This window comes from Diadema antillarum, unplaced genomic scaffold, assembly GCF_040938485.1.
Source record: "Diadema antillarum isolate AM-2024a unplaced genomic scaffold, OU_Dant_1.0 scf00000020, whole genome shotgun sequence".
NCBI classification, from domain to species: domain Eukaryota; kingdom Metazoa; phylum Echinodermata; class Echinoidea; order Diadematoida; family Diadematidae; genus Diadema; species Diadema antillarum.
The window spans coordinates 574847-589755 of record NW_027270909.1 but is presented as its reverse complement, the minus strand read 5'-3'; the positions used below and the strand labels follow the sequence as shown (position 1 = coordinate 589755).

Here is a 14909-nt window from a genome sequence, read left to right as displayed (position 1 = left end):
GGTCAACTCCTCAAAATATCAGTACTTTCCTTATATTTATGCAATGCCTGAAGGTTTTTTTTTTAAAAACTTGATATATACATGTATTACCCAATATATATTCTGTGGGAAGTTCCTTGCCAAAAGGCCAAAGGTTAAAAGGTCAAAGGTCAAGTGAAAGTGCTGAATTGCACTTTTTCCTCCATATCTCAAAAGTAACTCAAGATATCATCATGAAACTTACATATTTATGCATGTTCAACCTAACAGTGATTTTCTTTGGAACTGTGAGGTCAAAGGTAAAAGGTCAGGTTTAGGTAATGCTATTTTCCCATTTGATACTGAAATTATACTTTTTCTCAATACCTTGAAAATTACTCAATGCATAAACTTATAAAAGGGTCAAAAGTCAAGTAAAAATCATCAGTTCCCCAAATACCTGCACTCTGACATTTTAATCATTCATCCAATTGAACCTAGTTCTAGGAAAGTGAACATTCAGCACATTTGTGTCAAACCTGTCATTTTAATATTCTGCCAATTGTGTGAAACTGTCATCACACATTGTCAAGACATTGTACTATAGACCTATTAGGAGAACCATGCATTATGGCGGAGGCATATCAGTCGCCGTAGCGATATATCTAGTTTTTTTTTGCTTGTCAGCTGATTAAACACGAAAGTTGTCCAATTTTTTTCTGATTCTGGCCCCCCCCCCCCCAAAAAAAAAAAAAAAAACAAATCCTAGTTACGAGCCTGTGTAGATAGAGAACAGAAATAAAACTTTCCTTGTTCAACCCTCTGTGGCCTGACTGACAACCACTATGCCTCCCTGTCCCATGCAGACATCCCTTGCCCCCAGCCGTGTCAGAATGGAGGTCGGTGTGTGAGGGGCGAGTGCCAGTGCCCCATCGGATTCATAGGAGTGGACTGCAGTCAAGGTGAGCTTCTCTTTGCATCACTGTTTTTTCTTTTTCCAATTTAAAGGGATCGTACAGTTTTGGTTGAGACCTAATTTCAGGTTTGTAACATTTTTTGGTGAGATAATGAGAAACCTCTTGTGAAATATGAAAGAGCATGTAATTCTATGAGGAATTCAACGTTTGTTTGATGAAAATTGGTTTTGAAATGGCTGAGATATCCAAAAAAGAGCGATTCTAATAAAGTGTGGGACCCACACTTTATTACGATCGCTTTGTTTTACTTTGTTTTTGGATGTTTCATTCCTTCCAAACCCGATTTTCATCAAATAAGCTTTGAATTCCTCTTAAAATGGTATGCTCTGTACTATATCATAAGTGTTTTCTTGGTATCTTGCAAAAAGTTAAAAGCCCAATTCTCATCTCCACCAATACTGTACTATCCCTTTAACCCATAAAATTCTTTGAGAATTCTAAGTGTAGAAATCAACCTTGCATCATTATTTTGATGCCTCTAAATCATGCTGCATATCAATCTCATATATGGAAAAGATTAAATCAAACTGAAGTTCAGTGGATCTTCTCAAAACAAAATCAGAATGAAATTTATTAGAAATTTCCAATTTGAGTAAAAAACAAGATCTTCTGTCTTCTGAAATGCATTGCCAATTTGAAAAGAATAATCAGAAAGCTTTTAAAAATGTCACAACCAAATAACAAAGAGCTGAAAAAAAGTTTTTCCTTTCCATTTGCAATACTAGCAACAATCATTTTAATTATGAAGAAAAAAAATCACTACCAAACTGATTATACAATATTGTATACATAGCAAACATGTTAGTGCATGTTAGGGATTTACAGAACAAATGTATGTAATGATTTGATATCTCCTTCTTTGTGTGTATTGCATCTCTCTCTCTCTCTCTCTCTCTCTCTCTCTCTGTGCATGTCTTTCTTTGGCTCTGTCATTATTTCTATCGTTTGTTTGTCTACGTGTCTGTCTGTGACAGAGCGTCCATGTGACCAGCCATGCCAGAACGGAGGAATCTGCTTCCAGGGGGCGTGCCGCTGTTTGTCGGCATACTCAGGGGAGTTCTGCCAGACCAGGGGTAAGTCTACTACCATCCTCAACCAGTAAAATGGTTTCATTGTAAGCTATTATGAAGTCATAATAGGTCAATTATTTATCATAAAAAGGCATTTCAGTTATGTGTAGACCCATTCACACACAGAAGAGTCTTTGGTTCTTAGATCACTTTGCAAAGATTTATTTTATTTCCCATCATTCACACATGGCCCAAAAGCATTCGGCTGCAAGCAGAGCGATTTATAGTTCCACATTGCTCATACCTAGGTAATGACTTGAGTGCGACTCCAGACACATTTCTGTGTGTGGACATAATTTGTTTTTTTGCCTCATTGGATTAAAACATTCAAGTTTTCTCATGTGCCATTCACATTTACTGTGCAAAACAAACTGTCATGAGAGATTTAAAAAGATAGATACGGAAGATTGGGTTTTACATCACAATAGTCAACCATTTTGGGGGTCCACACATAAAAGATAACTGATTTTGTATCATGTTTGAAAAATCTTCAATTTTTCATACCAGTTGTCAATTGTTTGTCTGTGTGAATGGGCCATATGTGACATAAAGTCACAAAAGAACAATCTATTATGTACTGGGGGTGAGATCAGCTACAGCTGTGTGGTCAGTTACATGGGAAAGATCAGTCAGCAACCTAGATCACATCATAACATTCCAGCAGTTGCCTTGAAAGGAATTTAGACACTAGACACTAGACACTCTGTGCTCCTTTGAATGTTTCTATGACAGATATATGGCGCCATACAAATGCTGTGGATCATCATCATCATCACTCTGTTTTGGTCTTTTTTTTATTGAATAGGTGTGAATCAAATGTGAAAACTGCAATTCTTAAACATGCATGCACAAAATAAATGTCCAGTTTTTTTTCCCTGTGATGTGTATTGCAGTATGTGATCCAGCCTGTATCAATGGAGGTATATGTGAGGATGGAATCTGTCAGTGTCCCTCCGGCTTTGATGGGCTGTTCTGCCACGAGAGAGGTAATGGAATATCCCATTTTTTATCTGTTTTCTCAGGGAAGAAAATGATACAGAAAGAGATGGGGGGGGGGAATCTTGTAGTTAGTATTGTGTGAACAGCCACAGTGGAGACCGACTGCAAGATTCTGACTAATTACTGAATTTTCTCCAGTGCTTTGAGAGCTGGATAAGCAGAAATATCAAACTACCTTTAATCATAGTTGTGAATTGGCTGCTGTGCTTGCAAGTGCTCCTCGGGTGTGAAACCACATAACCAGGGGTTGAGATTAAGCTGCCTTATAGTCTTTGGTGACAGGGAAAACTCCCTTCTTACCACTGCATTAGTCAGTTAGGCTTAAGCTGTCTCACTTGATTGATGCCTTCAATCTTGATTGATGTGTACAAGGTGAACTAACACCTTTAATGTCATGATAATCATTATTCAGAGTGCAGTGTTGTGCTCTATTTAGTCTGGCCCCTTGACTGTGAGAAAAATAATCTTTTAATGATCCTTCTATTTTTACTTGCTCTCCTATCAAAAGTTTGAATTCTCATTCATAAATCCTCTATAGCCTGTGTGCTCTAAAAGCTGCAAATATATCCATAGAGTGAAATCACTTATCTGCTCATTGATAATCGTCACGTTCTGTTATTGGTTGAAAAGTGAGCTCGTGTAGTTAATAGGTACCAAATGTAATTTACCCCCGCTTTGTGCCTAACCTGCCAACCAATGTGTGTGAAGGCTTAGCTAGAGAAAATGAAAAGATGAAAAAATACAAAAGCCATCATATCATTAAAAACTTGCAAATAATTGATAAATAAAATGATAAATGTGATGTAAAAAGTTGTTACATTCAAATGTCTTACTGCAATGTACAGTGTTAATACCCTCTGTTCTCTCCCCTTAATCCCTTATTATATTCTATATGTTTTGTTTCCTTGTTGATATCTCTGTTTATCTCCCTACTTGATATCTCTCTGTATGTTTTGTTTGGTTTTTTGTCATATTCTATTTTCAATATATCTTGTGATTGTCCCTGTTTCAATATCTCTTTTCTGTGTCTGTCTCAATCACATATGTGCAATGTGTCTTTCATGATGTTATGTGTCTGCATTTGTTTTTACCTCTTTGTCTGACTTGGCCTCTCTTTCTACATTTCTCTCTATAAATTGATCTTTCTCTTTGACACTATGTCTTTCTCTATTGTTTACATATTTCTCTCTATCTTTATCTATCTATCTATCTATCTATCTATCTATCTATCTATCTATCTATCTATCTATATATCTATCTATCTATATATCTATCTATCTATCTATCTATCTATCTATCTATCTATCTATCTATCTATCTATCTATCTACATATATACCTTTTTGATCAATCTTTCTGCATATTTCTATATCTATATATCTATCTATATGTTCATTTGTATGTTTGTGTATCTATCTTTCTCTTCATATGTTTGTTCATATGTTTTCCCTATCTTCCTATCTCTTTATGCCTGTGTTTATCTGTCCAGTGTGTGACCCTCCCTGTATGCATAATGGACGTTGTGTTGGTGGAGTGTGTCAGTGTCAGCCGGGATTCACAGGGAAAGTTTGCCAGGATCTGGGTAAGAGACAGGTGGAAGGGTTAACCCATAGCTTCCAATGACTGACAGCTTGAATGTACATTAACACTTTAATCAAAGACCTGGTAGTGTAGGGGTTCATGGGTGGTCCGATTCATTCACTCCCCACCTGGGTACATTCGATAACCAGGGCACCGTTTCATGAAAGTTGTCATCCCTGACAACTTGTCAGTCTCTGACAATCACCATACTAACAGTCAGTGACCAGAGCTTCTCAGCCTATCAAAACCAAGAATTTTGCTGAGATTGTCAGAGACTGACATCGTGTCAGGGCTGACAATGAAATGACACCAAGGAATAGCAACAATCAGTGCATATGCTCATCGGTAATGGTCCACTCCAGTCAAAATTCTTTGGCTGTATGTGTACTTACGCAGAGATCAGTTAGTTACGGGGATTCTCAAATATATCCGAGCTGGGCCAGCCTTCCCACTCTATAGCATCTCCATGCTACCAGGTCTTTTAAAGGTTTCCACATTGTAATGCACTTCATTTGCTGTTTGCAGCAAAAGGAATAAAGTGCTGTTGTTTTTCTTTTTTTAATACCCCAACTCTTTCTCCCTCTTACCATCGCTGCATGTTGCTTCCTTTTCCTTTTCTTGTCCTGTCTTTTTCCTTTTTTCATTCTATCTTCTGAAAGTTACAACATTCTGTTTATAACTAATATTTGTCCTAATTCAATATGAAAAAATGGGCATATTACCAAGACTTAAAAAAGCATCACTTTCTGTGAAATATAATACAATTGATGTAATGTTGTGCATTATCAATCCAACTTTGTGCAAGAAACTAAATCTGTTTCTGGTTTCTCCATCTCTTAGAGGAATAAGAAATCATTCTCCAATTTCTTGTGATGAGAACATTTTGAGAGGAATTGACATTTATATTATGATATTCATGAACTGATATGGCAACTGGATTCATGGATGATTAAATGACTTCTTTTTTTCTTTCCTACTATGCTGGCATTCAGTAATCTGGTACTGTTTTATTTGATTTCCATTTGAGTGTGAAAAAATTACCAGTGTGTGCATTTACATTCTTGTTTTTGTTTCTGTTGCAAACAAGTCTACTACTGTATGTCTTTCCAAGTTACATTAATAGTCCAATCACCACACAGAATGGATGGCATATCTCCTTTTAGAGTGCCAAATGAGCTTTAGATATCTTTTGGCAGTTGCTTATGTGACAGTCATTGCAGAAATAAGCATCTTTTAGAACATTCTTTAATGTAAGCAACACATAACATTTGTTACGTCACTTTGTTTAGCACTGGAAATACAAATATTGCACAGTGCTGTAAAATAAAGATTTTCAGATATAAACTTTCAAAGTACTGTCTTTTAGTTTCAAGTGAATTTTGTCAGTCAAAGTTAGATTGATGTTTGTTGATTAGCACAATTGTTTTAACTTCCTAACTGCCTCTAATGCTTGCTAGAATATTTTGCATGCCTTATGTTGACTATTAATCACAAACACAAAACTTTGTGGTGCCATTTCCCTGTTTAACTAACTTAACCATTAATACACTGTGTCTCATCTCAGGTTTCTTTATAGTTTTGTAATGTCTCTGTCACCATGTGTCACCCTGTGCGTGACAGTGTACGTCACCCCATGCGTGACCGTGTGCGTCACCCCATGTGTCTGTCTGTCTTGTCCCCACCCAGAGCTGGAGTGTGAGCGTCCTTGTGCCCATAGTGGGCGCTGTGTTAATGGCACCTGTGAGTGTTTTGTGGGCTTTACAGGGCCGTTCTGTGAGGAGCCAGGTAAAATAGCAAATGATACCACCCCACATATGACCCCACCCCACCCCATTTCTATATATATAAACATCTGGGCCCCATTTCATAAAAGATGTTAGAATAGCAAGTCTTGCTAGAATAGCAGCTTCCCGTAGCAACAACCAATCAGGAGGCTGGATTCTTGTTGCTTGCCATTCCAGGAAGAGCTGCCTTCAAAGCAACGTTTTATGAATTGGAGCCCAGATCGGGGAGGGGATGTTAAACTACACATCTTCAGTTAGTCACTTTATATATTTAGTACACTCAGGTATTACTTTTCCACACTGAGACTGCAAGAATCTTATGAAAAGATCCAAATTTATATACATCATCCACACTTTATTTGATTCAAAATCATACTAGTATTGCATCATGTACTTGTGACAAACAGTAGTTTCTTGAATCTATGATCTATAAATGTATAATCTGGTCCCATGAAATTTTGTATATACAATGCACAATATCTATGAATTTCAATATACATCATGGTTGTTTTCACAATGAATCTCTATGTACACTTGTAGAATTCATTTCATCTGGAATATATCTATCATGTTGTGTTCTCTTTGTTTTTTGTCTATATTCATGTATAAACACAACATTATATATGTTGTAGTCAAAATCCTTGATGGTATGTATTACTTCTTTACTCCTCTCTTTAATGTTCAAGTGTCAGTGCTGTTCTGTAGATATGCAATCAAAAAAACAGTGCATGCTTTCAGCAACATGTACTTTACATGTTTTGACATAAATTCATTATAAAAATTGTATTCAGTGAAGCTTTGAAATTCTACCCACAAGGTCAAAGTGGACACAGTTTTCTTGAAGGGATGGTATAGTTTTGGTTGATGTGGGGATTCAGATTTCATTTTTTGCAAGATTATTTGAAACCACTTATGTAACACTAAAGAACATACAATTATAAGAGGAATTCAAAGTTTATTTCATAAAAATTGCTTTTGAAATGGCTGAGATATCCAAAAATGTAAAACAAAGTAGTCCTATTAAAAGATAGGTCCCACCTTTTATAAGGACCTTTTTGTTTCTGGGTATATCAGCCATTCCAAAACCAATTTTCATCTCATGGACTTTTGATTCCTCTTAGCATATTGTATGCTCTTTCATATCTTATAAGGGGGGTTCTCATTATCTCACAAAAAAAGTTGGTAACCTGAATCCCCATCTTAGCCAAAACTATACTACATGTATTCCTTTATTAAGAAAGGGCAATGAAAACTATGCTGTAGGGAAACGTGTACAAATATAGTACTTACTGTACATCATAGCATTATGCTGGCAACACCACATACAATATTATTGTTTCAGAGCTTTAAGCCATCTGTGTACTTAAAGAGTTTGTTTGCAAAAACCGATAAGTCCATTTTTGCCAAATGGAGATATTTGCGATTAAAGGTCAAGAAAAATATAGAGAATAATAAGAAAATTTTTGCTTCTTTTGACCATAACTTCAAAAATATACCTTTATATGTAGTGACCAATATATCATTTAAAAGGTATTATTTTGTACTTTATGACAGAGATCATACTTCAAATCTTCAAAAATGGACTTATCAGTTTTTGCGAGCAAACCCTTCACTTGTTGCCCTTCACACACCCATGAGGCTATTACACTGACACATGCACCCATGAGGCTATTCCACTGACACATACATGAGGCTATTACACTGTCACATCCATGAGGCTATTACACTGACACTTTCATGAGGCTATTACACTGACACATACATGAGGCTATTACACTGACACTTTCATGAGGCTATTACACTGACACATACATGAGGCTATTACACTGTCACATCCATGAGGCTATTACACTGACACTTTCATGAGGCTATTACACTGTCACATCCATGAGGCTATTACACTGACACTTTCATGAGGCTATTACACTGACACATACATGAGGCTATTACACTGACACTTTCATGAGGCTGTTACACTGACACATACATGAGGCTATTCCACTGTCACATCCATGAGGCTATTACACTGACACTTTCATGAGGCTATTACACTGACACATACATGAGGCTATTACACTGACACTTTCATGAGGCTATTACACTGACACATACATGAGGCTATTACACTGTCACATCCATGAGGCTATTACACTGACACTTTCATGAGGCTATTACACTGTCACATCCATGAGGCTATTACACTGACACTTTCATGAGGCTATTACACTGACACATACATGAGGCTATTACACTGTCACATACATGAGGCTATTACACTTACACATTCATGAGGCTGTTACACTGACACATACATGAGGCTATTACACTGACACATACATGAGGCTATTACACTGACACATACATGAGGCTGTTACACTGACACTTTCATGAGGCTATTACACTGACACATACATGAGGCTGTTACACTGTCACATACATGAGGCTATTACACTGCAACATTCATGAGGCTATTACACTGACACTGTCATGAGGCTATTACACTGACACATACATGAGGCTATTACACTGACACATACATGAGGCTATTACACTGACACATTCATGAGGCTGTTACACTGACACATACATGAGGCTATTACACTGACACATACATGAGGCTATTACACTGTCACATCCATGAGGCTATTACACTGACACTTTCATGAGGCTATTACACTGACACATACATGAAGCTATTACACTGACACTTTCATGAGGCTATTGCACTGACACATTCATGAGGCTGTTACACTGACACATACATGAGGCTGTTACACTGTCACATACATGAGGCTATTACACTGCCACATTCATGAGGCTATTACACTGACACTTTCATGAGGCTATTACACTGTCACATACATGAGGCTATTACACTGACACATCCATGAGGCTATTACACTGACACATTCATGAGGCTATTACACTGACACATTCATGAGGCTATTACACTGATGCACAAACTTGCCCAGTGACACTTCCTCTCTCACTGCTGTCAGACTTACACTTTCACACACCTGTGTAGTCAATGTGTTTTGTGTTAGTGTTAGTGTTGCTTTGAAAACAATAGTGTAGGATTCATTAGTATTACATGGTTTCCAAACATGTGTCAATCCTTCACTAACTATGTATACTAATCAAAGCATGTATACTTTGCATTTGCCTGGAATATGTATGTCTCTAACATTAGTGTCTGTAGCATTCTTTCTGTGTAGAGCCCAATACATCTAATGCTTTAACTCAACAATTATATCACTTTTGACATCTTGGGTAATTCACTACACTAACTCTAATACTTAATCATTGTTGTAGTTATGTACTAATTTCTGAATTATGATATTCTACATTTTAGGAAATCAATGTTATAAAACTTATTAAAGGTGTGCTGTATTGTACCAAGAAGACATTTACATTAGATATCTCATTTTTCAAAATAGCTAAAAGAAGACTTGTATGTGGTCTAGAAAGTACATTATCACTTTGTATTTTGTTGTTGGTTTGCACTGTTTAAATAAAGTGGATATTTCTCTATCATTTATGGTGTAATGGTACACATCATAAAATAATATTAGCTGCATTTTGATATACAGTTGAACCTCTCTTATCCGACCTCCCTTTATCCGGATCTCTCTATTATACGGACGCAATCTCGCCGTGATTTTTTTTTTTTTTAATAATTACGGGAGGAAAGGGGGATTCCCAACTCAATCTAACAATGGCGACCTACAGTCGACTTTGTTGAGCCGTGATGATCGAATTTTGAAGCGTAGTTTCGTCGACTCGTACTGTTTATTTTCAAGATCTACTTGATACATTTCTTAATAATTATTTCAGTAAATCATCCCAAGAATTTATAAAAGAAAATGATTTCATTCTTGCAAACACGAACCTCTATTTTGTAACAATGGAAAGGTTGCAGTATACACATTACTACATGTGGTACTACAATGGGCTACATCAGTACATGTGTATGTATATATACATGTATAAAGCATTGAGTCTCCCATATCCGGCCAAATCCCTTATCCGGATGAGCCCCGGTCCCGACTTGTCTGGATACGAGAGGTTCAACTGTACACACTCAAGGCAGGGTTTCACCTGTTGTATGGTATCATTAATTCAGAGATTCCAACCCCGAGCACCTTCTGATCTGGAGATTCTCCTGCTCAAAACCCCTAGCAAACAAGAGACTCCAACTTGATGTGTACGAAGCGCACATCACGACTGCAAAAGTCCCTTGCAGCCAGGGTCCAGCTTTAGCCTCAGACTTTTTTTAACTTACGAGGGCACTAAGTAGATGATTCAATGATTCATATCATATATTTTGGTTTGATACAAAATCATATCATAATTATATCATATCATATGAAGACAGATGTTTTAGATCTAATGATGCTCGACCTTGAATCCCCTTGGATTCATCAAAATTTAATTCCAGGTTTTAAAAAAGGTGTTTTGGCGGGAGAAATTAAATCTCAAGCGGGAGAACGGGAGATTTCGCGAAAATGGGCTTTTGAGGGGAGATCTCCCGTCGAAAGTGGGAGAGTTGGAGTCTCTGTTAATGGTGCTCTCTGTGCTTGTTGTGTGTGTGTGATCAAGTTTATATCACTGGTATCACTGGTGTTTGCCCCTCCCTCCCTCCTCCAGACTGCATTGCGCCCTGTCAGAATGGAGGCACCTGTAACTTTGGCACCTGTGTGTGTCCACCAGGCTTCGGGGGCACAGCCTGCGAGATGGAAAGTGAGTATTAAGCCTATCACTCCTACTAGCAGAGGAGTCGTGTAGACTGGCAGTATAAAATTGAGACTATGGTTGTAAGAAGGTTAATCAATGCCATGCATTCAACACTTGTTGGTAGAAGGGGTTGGTTTCCTCAAGAATGGGTTTCTGTGGCAAGGACATTCATCACCATGTGTGGCAAGTCTATGGATCACATGTCCATGAAGAGTCTGCAACATTCAATAATCTTATACATTATTGATGCTAGGCTGATATGCACGATCTTCAGTACTTGCTCACTGTTCCCAGAAGCGATGTCTACGCTCATAATTTTATAAACAGTATCATAATTGCTGTGCCATAGAATATTGCTTGTGAATATATATTCTTTACGGATGAACGTTGTATGCAAGTATCTCATAGAGTAATTCATTAAGTGTATCAAATATTTGAAGACCTGAATATAAGAACGACCCAAGTGCAATTTTTGGCCAAATTCAGTTTGACAAGGGAAATTGTAGCTTATGCATGGACTCATCTTGTGTATAAATGATAAATCCTAAATACCCCCGAAAGTGCCTGAAATGAATGAGTTAAATCTTATATTAATGTAAGAATGAAGGACTTGGGTCATTCTTACATTCATATAATAGCGCCCTCTCTCAATCTTCTCTCATCTCTATAGCAGAATATCATGTATATGAATCAAAGAACGACCCAAGTCCATATGAATCAAAGAACGACCCAAGTCCACCACACAAAATGGCCTCTCCACAATTAATGTAAATGTTAATTGTCATAATAATATATGTTCTAATTTGTATATACAATGTTGCCTTCCCATCACAGTTAAATAGAATATTATTGGACAAATAAAAAAGATATGAAGGTTTTTTTAGTTTACTCGAAATGGTCTTCCATGGACTTGTGTCGTTCTTATATTCATATACTCATTTGTTACTGTCATAATGTCTATGAACTTTACAGTGCCCTTCTCAGCTCTTCTAGTGTTCTCCAATATGCAGACTCTTGTCTCCTGTTTTGTTTAGTTTACATTTCTCCTTTGATTTGGTCATCATCAATTTGCTTTTTTTTTACTTTCCTACTCCCATCATTTTCAAGACTAGCTCCTCATGTACATAGACATCTCTGTAAGTGTATCTCTCTCACTCACTCACTCCATCTCTCTTTTCATCACAACAATTACCATGTGTCCAGCTTGTACCCCTGAGTGTCTCAACGGAGGCTCGTGTCTGAACGGAGAATGTGTATGCCCTTCCTTCTTCTCTGGACCTCAGTGTGAAGACAGGGGTGAGGATTACATAACCTAAGCACCCCATTATCTTTCTTTGCTATTGTTTTGTTTTATTTTCTAATCACGAGTGTCAACTCGATGGAATGTAATTGTTAGATGCATACTGTATGTCTGTTTGATATTTTTTGTTAGCTATGTTCAAATATTACTGTTTTAATCCTTGAAAAAGTAGTCCCAATATGTAAAGTAGTTTACATTATAGTTATAGGTCTTTGGACAATGTGTGTGTTTGTTGGTGTTGTTATCTTTTTTGTTTCTGAGGGGAACTGCAATGTACCAGCTAAGCTCTCACGTAGTCCCCTCCATTTTCAGCAGCCAATCTATTTACCCATTGTTTTTACAACATTGATTAATTCTGTAAGACTTGGCTAATATTGTTTCTTCTAGTATCACTCCACAAGTCAAGCATTTGATTTTTTTTATACTCATATGATCATTCTATGTTTATGATTGTGTGTATTTCTTGTTGGAAATGGAAAATGATGAAATGAAATGAATAAAATTTGCATTCTTATGAAATTAACAAAAGTCTTCAGCAGGTTAGGAGGTTTATGGCAAGAAAAGATCCCAATTTGAGCACCATAATCATTAATATTGCTGTGAAAATATGATAATGGTAAAATCAAAGCTTATATAGCCATTAACACATAGTGTGTCTGTCTATAATGCACTCAAAAATGTTGCTGTACAATGGGCACTTGTCACAAGTATTTTTTGGTTGAAGCAGCTTATCCTTAGTTTTGTCAGAAAAAGATACAGTATTCTAAAAGGTATTTTCACACAAGATACGTTTGTATCCATGTTTGTATGTTTGTTTGTTTGTTTCAGAATGCAGGGCAGCCTGTATGAACGGTGGTGTCTGTCTAGATGGTGTGTGTGAATGTCCCTATGGCTACCTGGGAGAATTCTGCCAACTGAGACGTAAGAAAAAAAAAATCCATCAACTTTCCCTAGTTGCAAGAAAAGTTTTTTTTTTAGAAATTAACAGAAATGTGCATTACCAACCAGTATTTATATTATGAGATCCCTTTATATGATTACTGTTTTACTGAGTTTGGCTCACATTGCAAAACAGTTCATGAAAAGGAACAATTAATCACCGACATTCGTGTTGAACTGCACATCCAAATAAATCTGCAGCTAGAAAGCTCATGAATAATTATCTGTGACACTTAAAATTTGATCCATATTGACAGGAAAGTTATGTTTGACCAAAAAAAATATATGCATATTTATTTCATTTTATACATCTGACACATGACAAGACTCTCCATAGCTTACTATATAAATACAAGCATTAGCTGATTTATACTAGTGTGTATACTGTTGCAAAGCTATCTTGCTTGTCTTTAGAGTAAAGTATGAAGACACCATAACTCATGTGCTTTGTACTTTTGCACGGTAATAGATTTGCAAAGACGAGTTCTAGATTATGAAGCCGTTTGTGAAGAAGAGTTTGTTTGCAAAAACCAACAAGTCCATTTTTGAAGATTTTTCAGCACGGTTTCTGTCATAAAGTACAAAATAATACCTTTCAAATGATACATTGGTCACTACATATAAAGGCACATTTTTGAAGTTATGGTCAAAAGAAGCAAAAATTTTCTTTATTATTCTCTTTATTTTTCTTGACCTTTAATCGCAAATATCTCCATTTGGCAAATATGGACTTATCGGTTTTTGCGAACAAACTCTTCATATGACTACCTGTAAATAATACACTGTCACTCTCCTTGGTTCATGTTTTATTCACCACCAGTTGCTGGGTGTGACCAGAGACCTTGTCAGAATGGAGGCACCTGTGTGAATGGCACCTGTATGTGTCTACCAAGCTACTCTGGTCCATTCTGCTCTGTCTTCTCTCTGGGTAGGTCCCCCATGGAGCAACACCTTAACCCGTTCAAGTCTAGTCCCGAGTATACTTGGGCAGGTTTCTATGGGAAATGCATGTTACAGCAAAATGAGTTTGTCCTCAGTGGGTTAAGATACTTGATTGCGATGATTCCTCTTGACTGAATGATAATCAATTCAAACAGCTTCATATATAGTTATCCCGTGTTTTATGTCACTTCAACATTTTACCTGCATCATAAACTGTTAGTTTTGAACAGTAAAGTTAAGATGAGGATTTTGAGTTTAAGTTTGTTTGCAATGCTGTGATAGCTGTATGATCACCCCTGTATGTACTCCCTGCCAGTAGTATTGCAACAACCACCAACAGATTCCAACAATGATTACAAATGAGAATGGTAAATATTGTCTTTAAACAATGTCAAATACTGGTGGCATATACATATTTGTTAACAAATAATTCTTGTAAAGCAAGATATTTTCACAGTTTGAAATTTTTGTGAACTGGAGCCAACAGCCTTTTTCGTGGCAAAAAGTTTTCAGGAATTGCCACTGGCTTTCAATGCACATAGTGTAGACAAAAACTTTCACATGCCTTTTAATTTCGTGAATCATGGCTCTTGCAAAATTCATGAAATTAAAATGCATGTGAACAT

The 14909-nt window shown here is 36.8% G+C and overlaps 1 protein-coding gene across 1 annotated transcript; it reads left to right on the top strand.

Annotated features, from left to right (window-relative positions):
* Positions 1-1845: 1845 nt before the first annotated feature.
* On the top strand, positions 1846-14646 carry LOC139729329 (uncharacterized). The gene is made up of 7 exons (XM_071640258.1): positions 1846-2008; positions 2899-2991; positions 11016-11108; positions 12306-12398; positions 13231-13323; positions 14162-14269; positions 14603-14646. The coding sequence occupies exons 1-7, from the start codon at positions 1846-1848 to the stop codon at positions 14644-14646; spliced, it is 687 nt and encodes a 228-aa protein (XP_071496359.1).
* Positions 14647-14909: the final 263 nt, after the last annotated feature.

Bases quoted from the DNA above. Each gene is read 5' to 3' on its own strand.
- LOC139729329 (XM_071640258.1), top strand. From the start codon at position 1,846: ATGTCTTTCTTTGGCTCTGTCATTATTTCTATCGTTTGTTTGTCTACG. The intron at 12,399-13,230 runs GTGAGGATTACA...TGTTTGTTTCAG, and splicing joins ACCTCAGTGTGAAGACAGGG to AATGCAGGGCAGCCTGTATG. The intron at 13,324-14,161 runs GTAAGAAAAAAA...ATTCACCACCAG, and splicing joins AGAATTCTGCCAACTGAGAC to TTGCTGGGTGTGACCAGAGA.